This window comes from Gopherus flavomarginatus, chromosome 9 (genome assembly GCF_025201925.1).
Source record: "Gopherus flavomarginatus isolate rGopFla2 chromosome 9, rGopFla2.mat.asm, whole genome shotgun sequence".
Lineage (NCBI taxonomy): Eukaryota > Metazoa > Chordata > Testudines > Testudinidae > Gopherus > Gopherus flavomarginatus.
The window spans coordinates 8,193,811-8,203,777 of record NC_066625.1 but is presented as its reverse complement, the minus strand read 5'-3'; the positions used below and the strand labels follow the sequence as shown (position 1 = coordinate 8,203,777).

The window sequence follows — 9,967 nt, the reverse complement described above, 5'->3', positions numbered from 1 at the left end:
GGGGACCAGGGGAGCTGTAACCGGCTGCAACGTCAACCTTTGCAAATAACTAATAATAATAATAAATCCCGCCTCTCCGCGAACGCACTTTTGCAAGGTGAGCGGCCTGCACCGGGGGGAGGTGGGAAACACAACTCGGAGCATGCACCCACTGCAAACCAATCGCAACCCAGCCAGCTCAGGCGAAACCCTCCAGCTCCTTCCGGGAAGGGGATGTGCCTACATGGAAACAGTTGCAATCAGACCCGCTGGAAAATGCAACCAGAGGCATCTTCCCCCAGCAGAGTCCCGCAGCGCCAGCTGTCAGGGCTGCCTCTTGGCTGCACGCGTCCACCAAGCCTGGGCGCCCAGCTCCCCACCCCTTTCCGCGCCCCCATAAGTGCCCTCCCCCTTTTTCCCTGATTCTGATTAGCCAGAGGTTTCTTTTGTTAGCAGCTAAGAGAGCCTGCTATTGGCTAGGGAGCAACGTCCATCAGACCCCGGAGCAGCCCCCTCCTCTTTCCTCTCTTCCCAGCCCCCCTCTCTTGGCCCGGACCCTGGGAGCGCGAGAGGGTTTGGGGTGGGTTTTTTTTTTTTTTGCAACCATTTGCCTCTTGCACTGGGCGTAAGGAAGCGGTGGTGGGTTCGTGCATGGGGGGCCCGGCTGCCTGGCCCCCCAGTGAATGCAATAAACAATAATCATCCTTACAGGGGGAGAGAGAGGCGTTTCCCTCGGAGCATGCATCCATGGGCGGACTGAGGCCGGGAGGCGGCGGCGGGGTCGGTGTTGCAAGAAGACCCCTTGGCAGCAGATGGGATTTGTGCCTTATTTGAGGATCTCCTGGGCAGTCCCTCTCCCCAGTTGTGCCGCTGTCTGGGGGAGAAGGAGGAGGAGAAGGTGGGGAGGAAGCTGCCTTGATTATTTTTGCTGCTGCTTTGCTTTCCCGGATTCCCACACACCGAGGCGGTTTTTAAATCTGGATGATTATGCATGGAAAATCGCCCCCTCCCTGTAAGGAACCAACGCGTGCGGGCAGCCAGCTCCCCGTGAGCCTGCCTGCAATTGTGCCTTAACTTGTGCGTGTATGTGGGGAGGGGAGCGGAGCTGTTTTCCTTGCGTTTGATTCCCCCCCCCCTTTGGAGGGGAATCAGTGATCATCTGGGATTTCCACCTCCAGCAAGTCAATTCTGCCCCGACGGCTGGATTTCCTCTTCTTGCATGGGGAGAAGCGGCGAGCTGGTGGAGAACTCTCGGGCTTGGTTTTTATGATTATTTGGGGGGGCCCGTTGCTTTGAGCCCCAGCCCGGCTCGCGTGTGTGCCTTCTACGCTGCCCCTCCCAGGCTCCCTGCCTTTGGAAATTGGGATGCTACCGAGTTTCAGGCGACGCTGACACTTCGCTCCGCGGGCTCGTGATCCTGGAAGTGGGTTGAGAATATTGCTGCACAACTCACCTTGACGGAATTGTCAATCCCCCCCCGGTCAAAGAACAGAAGCCTGGGATCTAGTTTTGTGTCGTTGCTAAACAGAAGTGGGGACAGCTGCCTGGTATTGCAGGGCCACAAAACCATGTCTGCTAAAGATAACCCCTGCAGGAAATTTCAAGCCAACATTTTTAATAAAAGCAAATGTCAAAATTGCTTTAAACCTCGGGAATCCCATTTGCTCAATGATGAAGATTTAAACCAGGTGAGTCGCCTTCCGGTTTTATCCCCCGCCCCTCTAAATTCACCTTGGGGTTTCAAGTGAACTGTTTTCATAACTGTACTTGGGTCAACAATGTAACTGAACTGGGCCAATCCGGCTTTCACGTGGACTTAATCGGTGTCGCTTTAAATGAGAGGAAATGGACTTTTTAAAAATAGCCCCCCCCCGTTTTCATGGATACGTTAGGGCCCGTTACACACGCGAGTATTTGGTTAGTGCTTGTTTTAAACCGCTCCTGTTTTATAAAAACTCGAGTGGGGAATATTGAAAGGCGAGAACGTGGGACGGTGTGTGTGGTGGGGGAGGAGGATTTGAAGTTTTAAAAGGAAGCATTGAGACCGCGGGGAACATAATTTGGATTGCAAAGCCCTTCTGGTAAAGTAGGGCATGGCTTTCTCTTTGCATAGCTACAGGGGTTCCCTGGAGGGAAGGAATCTTACCGTGTAAAATACAGAGATTTCAAAGCAGCTTTTCTTCAGTAAACCCTTTGTAAACTGCTTGCCGGGGGTCCCTACTGCACTCCTGCCTGCTCGGAAAGTTTTACATTTAAGTTTTCTAGGAGGTGGCTTTCCTTACATGCCTTTCACCCGCATATTCCCGCACGACCGCTTGGAGTTCGTAGAAACCCGTCTTAAAAAAAACCGCATCCAGAGCAGTTGATCAGCCCTGAATGGGGTGTGTATTTTCGCGGGGCTGGGGGGTGGGGAGGAATAGAAGCAGTGATCATCTAGCAACATTCTCTCATTTTCCCCCTCCCACTGCACTCGTTCTGACATCTAGGCTCGCAGTCCTATTATGGAAACGAGATCAGACATATTGCTGGCCGAGATAATGAAATCTGAAGGCCAATATGGAAAAAATGCAGCTAGGAAAACGCGCGCGTGGGTGGGGGTGTGTGATTGATATTCAGGGCTCGGACAAAGGGAAACATCTTAAAGTTTGCCCCCCTCCCCAAAGCCCTTCTCTGTTTCCACAGCTGAGCAATGTGATTCGTGGGGCTTTGTGACTCAGAAATGCCGGATGGCTTTGTTACTTTCGAGAAAACTGCGTGGGGGTGTGTGTGTTTGGGGTCCAGCCAGGCCTCTAGCTACGTGGAGAGCTTGACTTGAATCCGCGTCAGACAAGTCCTCCTGTGTTTTGTTGCTATTCTGTCTCTTCCACTCCCCCACCGTGGGTGAATTTCAATGTCAGTTTCACCGCTGCTGGGTGGAAGGTTGGCCCTGCGCCCTGGGTTTGACTTGAATGGGGGTGTCCCGACTTTTGTATTCAGGGTGGGTTGTGGGATTTGCGGACTCCTTCTGGAAAAGTGGGTACAGTACGGATTGCCTAAGTACCTACAGGGGGTTTGGGAGGAGAGCGGATGAGTCCCCCCCTCCCTTCTGAAGTAAATTAGTTTATAGACTGTGTGGCTATGAAATCTCATTTTTAGCAAGGGAGAAATAATTCCACCTTAAAGATAAGGGAAAGGAGTGTGTGTGTACGAGATACACCCTTCTGTAAGGTATTTTCCTTAATGATGGCCTCAGTTTCTGTGATCTTACATCTTCCCTCCCCCCACCCCAGACTGAAGAATCCCATTCAATGGATACATTAGCACAGACAGCTTGGTGTAGGGAAGGAAGGGTTGTTGTAAGGAAGCTCTGTGCCCATGCATTCTGGTCATATGTTAGCTAGTAGTTAATGTTAGAGAAACTCTTCTGACCAGGAGGCTTTGCTCTTGAAAAAGCAGCTAGGGGTGTGTGTATGGGGAACACCAAGATGTAAACATGAATAGCTTTTCACCTGGCATAGATCATAGAATATTAGGGTTGGAAGGGACCTCAGGAGGTCATAGAATATTAGGGTTGGAAGGGACCTCAGGAGGTCATCTAGTCCAACCCCCTGCTCAAAGCAGGACCAATCCCCAGACAATTTTTTGCCCCAGATCCCTAAAAGGCCCCCTCAAGGATTGAACTCATAACTCTGGGTTTAGCAGGCCGGTGCTCAAACCACTGAGCATCTGTGGGTGTTTTTTTTCCCAGCACTGTTGAATGGTTGTTTGGGGCATCCCTGAATCCCAAACAGACATTTGAATGAGACTTAATCATGCTTGTGGTTCTGTTGCCTTAGCAGGTTCCATTTACACTGCAGAATGGAACGTATGCTTTCCCCATATTGTACGGGGACAAAGCTATTACCATCATGCTGATGGGCCTAGAGACAGCCGGGCTAGAAAAGTCCTTTTGAGTCATTCAGTCTGACCTTTTGCTGTGTAGTATGAGAGGAAGATGAGGATACTTGGCACTGAAACATTCACGTTTCTTTCTGATTTTATATAAAATTGTATGCGCTGGACTGTATCTGTCTCCACCCTCTGTATGTCATGTGTCATCTGAGCTTGTAAGTTCTTTGGGACAGAGCCTGTCTCTTCCTATGTTTTGGAGCAGGACTTGGCACAGTGTGGCCCATATAGTTAAATCAAACAAACATCCAAACTAACACACTCAGCCGTACGTGGCGCTTCCAGGTTCAAAGCCTGGCGCAAACACTAAACCGTTAATCCTCAGAGTACTATGCTCAGGTTCACGAGTTGTTTTTCTGTGTGACTCTGTGTTAGTTGAGAGTGAGCTGTTACAATTGACAGTGGCTTTACTTCTTGTGCTCACTGAATGCACAGGAGCTTTGCACAACCTCTCCTAGACCTGCAAGTGTATCTGTGTCGACGTATGCAATGGATGACTCCTTGTTCATTTGCAGTCATTGCGGGTGGGGTGGCTTTCCTATCTTGAGGGCTCTTTTAGATACTAGTGCACCAAAGCACTTAAGCAGGTGCCTAACTTGTCAGCCCAGCTGCTCACAGGCTTAGTTCATTGGCTGCTCCCTTCTCCAATAAAACCTGGTAGTTTGAGTCTGTAAAGTGTCAAAGCTCCCACATCAGGTCATGTAAAAGGGCTTAGAAACAAGCTGTTACCCCACTTTCCCTGCAACATGTGGTGTAGTTAGTGAGAAGCAAGAGGTGGGTGGGTTTAGCAAGGTCACTGTTTGGGCTCTAATCTCTCTAGACATTGTTGGTTCCTTTTGCGTCATTGTGCGTCCACGGTGTGTCTCAGAATGGAGGAAAGCCGAGTTCCGCTTCTTCCCCTCTTGTGCTGCTAACTGTGCTAGTGTCTTCTCGGGTACGATGGTGTGACTAGTGAGTGATGCCAGTGCTGTTTCTCCATATTTCCACCAGCGTGACTGAGAGCAGAATCTGACCCTTTTGATTTAAAGATACAAGTGAGTAGTTGCCCCTCACAGAGGTGTCACATGGCAACTGCTGTCTGTCCAGAACACAGCATCTCCAGTATTTTAGGATGAGAAGAAGTCCACAGTGGCCTGGCCCACAAAGCTACTTAAATAGCCAACGTTGTGCCAACTTCCTTTGCATTTGGCAGTAGCTGCCCCATTCTAGGCAGCAGAGAGGCCAAGGATTGAATAGGTTGGGAAGTCCCTCACTCTGGGTGCAAAGGTCTTTTCAGGACAGGATGTTGCTAGTGTTCTGTGTTTATATAGAGGACATCAGCTTTTCAGAGCTGCCATTCTTTCTGCCCCATGCAGTTAAAACCGTCCTTATCACAACATATAAATGGGATGGTGTCAAGACAGATTTAACCTTAAGATCAGGTTTTGTAGAAATAAGCTTTTTAAAACCCTAGGCCAGGAAAGATAGATGTTCCCATGATAATTAAATTAATTCTAATAACTCTTTGCGAGGAGAAGACATTCCTCTGCGCTAGTAGAAATCCAGATTTTGCAGCATGGCATAAGAAATGATCCGTTTACTGGCCTATCACATAGCCCTTAGTTGCATGAAAAGATCTGTTGCAGTCTAGTACTGGGCTCTATCTTAAGTGCATATCAGTTTGGTCTCTAGGAAACCTGCTCCTGAAAATGGAATTAACTAGTAATTGACTCTAAGCGCAAGTGAAACTGACTCTCATACAAGCTGGGAGAAGCGCAAAATGTTATACACAGTATAAAATAAGGGTAGAAAATTAAGTCTGATCTCTGTGGGGGAGAGGAATTATTCTCTCGGTGTTAAGTAACACAGCTAAGGAATTTTTGAAGACCTATAATTTTAATCTAGCATTGTCCCTTTAAGATCATGGCATTGATTGCTAAGAATACCCAATTTAAAAATAAGTCTTTCCCAGCCACTTTCCTGCCTCCTCAGTGACTTCCCATCCTGCTAATGAAGAATAGTTTTATTTTAATCTCCATGTTCCTTGATCTTTAATGTTTTGGATGGTGTGTGGGTTTGCCATCTGTGTGCTCCTCCTCCCATTTGCTCTGCACAAACAGCCTTTGCTCGGATGATTTCTGGAGTGTTGGGAAGGGGGGCAAATCTCATTCCCTGCCGTCTCTCATTGTGCTTTTGCCCAGGTGGTTTCTATCTGTTAACCCTGTGAGTCCTTAGGCCGTTGGTAACTTTCTTACCTCCCTCACACTTGCAAAGAAGAATGTTCAACGTGGGTGGGTACCTTAATCTTTTGGCTTTAATAATCATAAAAAATGACATCAGTAAATGGTTGTGATCTGGCATGTTTATAAGAGTAGCCGGTGTTGGGGTAGGAGAATGGAGAAACCGAGACTTGAGATAGTGCTGGTGACTTTGGGCGTACAGGGGGTGGGGAGATACAGGGGAAATTTAGGGTGGGATTTGGCTTAACTTTGCTCCCATTGAAGTCACTAGGAATTTTACCACTAGTTTCAGCAGAAGAAGAATCAGGCCATCACTGAGCATGACTGACAAGTGTAGGGATCTGTTCCTATTTGAAGACCTTTTCACACTATAAAGGGCTCAGTTTTGCATTAGTGAAAGCGCAGCTTAAGGAACTTGTCATGGATCTCCGAGGAGAGTTACGTGCCGAGCTCCACTCAGAGGTAAAAACACTTGCAGTCTAATGGTGGAAAATGGCCCTATGTGCTCACTCTCAGGGAGAACAGGTGAATAAAGCCCATGTGGAGATCTGCATGCACTGGGTATTGCAGTAATGCACAACAGCAGGGGCTGTAACTCGGATGCGACCCTAGACTTGTTGCTCTGTGCTGGCTTGACCAATCTCCCTCGAAGAGACAAAAAACTCTGGTCTAACAGTCACTCGTGCAGGAAGCTGTTTTCGCTGCTGGGCTCTGGGTAGTTTTCCCCTGGCCAACAGCAGCTGTTTGGAGGGAATCCTCCCAAGTCCTGGCCATGGTTTGCCATGCAGGACACAGACTAGTGGAGAAACGAGGTTGGGCACAAAAGTAATGAGAACAGAAAGGAGCGCCTTCCATACTGTTTATACTGCACTGATATAACCATCTGGCACTGGATCAAGGCAGCCTTCTTGCTCACTGGATGCTAGGTAGCGTGTTGTGTCCTCCTTCCTTTACCCCATGTTTCCAGGTGCTGGATCCCAGAGGAGCAGTGGGGCTGACTGATAGGTGCACTATTATCTCGTTTCCTCCGTTTCCCTTTGTTTTCTTCTTGGGAAGCTCTAATCTTTCCTGAAAAGCTGTAGCCCTGGAAAACAGCCGCTGCTCACCCGCTTGGATTCCTAACTCCCTGACTAGCTGCATCATGCTGCAAAAATCCAGCTATAATTGACTAATTATTAGGACCAAACAGGGGAAGAGTCTCTGAAAATGTCAAACCCGCCTCCGTCAGCTGCTGCAGTGGGAAGGGACTGAGGTCTGTAGGATTCTGTTTTGTGGGGCTAAAGGGAGGGGTACAGTGGAGCTAGCTCTGCCTGGTTGGGGGCAAGGGGAGAGGAGTTTAGGGAAAAAGACGTCATTTCTTTCCTTTTAACTTTTTAAAGATTGTTTCCTTCTACCCTCCTTGCCCCACAGACAAAAAGCAAAGTGTCCCAGAAATGCGCGGTCCACCTCAACATGCCAAACAGAATCATACATGATCATAAACGAGTTGCCTAGCAAGGAAGGACGGAGGGCTCTGTGGGCATTGCTGGGTGCGTGGAGAAGGCCTGTTGCAGAAATACAAATGACTGGATGGCCCTTGGCAGAATCAAAGTTAGGAATAAAATGCTTTGTTTGCAGTCTGCATTTCCCCTGCCGTTGTGTCCAGGGACGAGGTCAGGATTCATTCTTCAGTTGTTCTTCTGCCTGAAGCATGTCCTACCATCTTGTTCCGTTTTGAGTTCCCTGGAGAGTGAAATTCTCTTTGCAACCTATGACCAAATGTAGTAAGGGCTGCAGCCCTGCACACTTCCCCTGCATCCTGCAGTGTTTCACCCTCTTAGCTGCAACAGAAAGGTCAGCTTGTTTAATCTGTCCCAGGTCTGTCCTGTGACACTGCTTAGAGGCAAACTGTCAATTTGATACACAGTTGCCAGATGTGTGTGTGCAAAGTAGCTGGATGGTTTCTTTGTGTGAACTCCTGTTTTTGGAAAATCAGCCTCCTCGCATGCACAAACCAGTTAGCTGCCTTCACTGGAGCCGTGCATGCCTGTTCTTACAGGTAGCTGTTGTCTGACTTCCAGAGAGGTGATTCTCCCCTCTCAGCAGGGCCCTGGTAAGATCTATGGACTCTCAAGGGGGTTTGTGGACACTCCATCCCTTGGAACAGTTGGAACGAGATTGACCAGAGCCCTGCAGTGCATTATAGGGCAAGCCTGGGCTCGCTGTGGACTAGACAGTCTAACAAACCTTTTCTGTCCAGTTCCTCTGAAATGACAGGCCGCATGCGCTGAGGGAAGTGAGTAGAAGGGGCTGTTAAAGGCTGCTGGTGCCCTCTCCTCTATCAGTATTGTCAACCAGGTAAAACAAGCCTCATTGCTGCTGGGTTGGGTGCAGGGGGAGTGGTTCGTTCCCAAAGGCTTGTGGAGCTGTGTACAGGCTGGAATCAGGGGCAGGTGCCCGGTGGTGGAGTGTTGGGGCTGTGTCAGGGAAGCTTTGGGCTGAGGACAGATTTAATTTAGCTCCTTCTCGCTCCTGGGGGCTCTGAACCCCTCCTGTCTCCCTGGGTGACTGCACAGAAATAAACCAGTTTTGGAGAGGCAGCACTTTTTTGTTCAGGATTCGTGGTAGCGGTGGGTCAGTGCCACCGATTGCACCTCTCTGCTGTGGGTATGAGAACTTTGTGTCACCTTTGCTGCTGACTCTCAATCCTGACCTGCAGCCGTGGAGCTACCTGCCATTCCTGTCTTGGGAGCCCCACATGCCTCGGTCAGAGCCTCCCCGTACTGGTCTGTTGCATACCCTGTTGGTCTGCTTTTGGTCTCTCCTGCGGTGATGTTGGCTTGTGCTGTGGGGTGGCATTTGCTGCTGAGTTGAGATTCACCAAACTTGCAGTGTGGGCTCCATGTGAATCCCGGTCTCCGCAGGAAGGCAAAGCTGGGGTGTGGGCAAGAGGCGGGCAGCCGCCATGGCGAGTGACTTCGAATGGGGGGAAGAAGGTAAAAGCTAACTGATGCTAGGAGGGGGCCAGCGCATAACTTTGCTTTGGGCTGTTCCTGGCCTTGGAAGATTTGCTCTCTGATGTCTAAGCAGCAGGATGGAAGCCCTAGTCCTGTTCCGCCCTGCAGTACAGATACTGTGGAGGAGAGGTGGGGTGCATGTGTCACCCTGAACGGGGAGCCTGTGTACTGAAACCATCCCTAAGGAGCCCACCTCCAGGAGGTGACCCGCTGCCTGGCCGCTTCAAAGGATCCCCAGGTGGTTTCTCATACAATCTTGTTCAGCCCTCCCCCGTTGACAAGTCCCTTGTGAGGGTGACTTATAGCCGCATTCGGTGCATGTGCATGTGCACATAGGGGTGTGTGTTCGTAGGCAGCACAGAACATGCAGCAATAATACTTGGCAAGCCAAGGATAGGAAGGGCCAAATACCAGATAAAGGGGGGCACTGTAGTTACCTGCATTTGATGGTTAGGGCTCTCGAGACCCAAGGAGCTGAGGCTTGGGCTGGGGATAGAATCTCTGCCTCTGGGATCCCAGATGGTACTGGACACCGTGCAGCAGGAGCTGGAGAATTCTCCTCCCCGGGACACGCGTCATGCTCTTTTACTGGATTCTGCAGGACCTTCCCGAGAGATGGGCCGTAAGCCAGCGGAGACGTCCGAGTGGCTGATTCAGGGCCCTTGTTTCTCATAGAAGGATGTATGACATGAAGAACATTAAGTAACAATCAGCGTGTTCTTGTTAAGAGTTTGCAGAGAACCCACTGTGCACGGAAAGCCTGGGAGTGAAGAACAGCATGTCCCTGCTCTCTTGTCCCTCTGTGTGAGGGCTGGCCCAGTCCTGGCTGTCCAGCATCGCACCCGG

The 9,967-nt window shown here is 49.8% G+C and overlaps 1 protein-coding gene across 12 annotated transcripts in view; it reads left to right on the top strand.

Annotated features, from left to right (window-relative positions):
* The first annotated feature begins 498 nt into the window (after positions 1-498).
* MPRIP (myosin phosphatase Rho interacting protein) overlaps positions 499-9,967 on the top strand; it is a 163,901-nt gene continuing 154,432 nt past the window's right edge. For 7 of the 12 annotated variants that reach the window (XM_050966541.1, XM_050966540.1, XM_050966539.1 and 4 more), the window contains exon 1: positions 499-1,667. In XM_050966541.1, coding sequence (XP_050822498.1) covers positions 1,548-1,667 — 120 coding nt within the window. In that variant the 5' untranslated portion in view covers positions 499-1,547. The remainder of the gene's footprint in view (positions 1,668-9,967) is intronic. The other 5 variants (XM_050966534.1, XM_050966542.1, XM_050966543.1 and 2 more) reach the window with 5 other exon arrangements.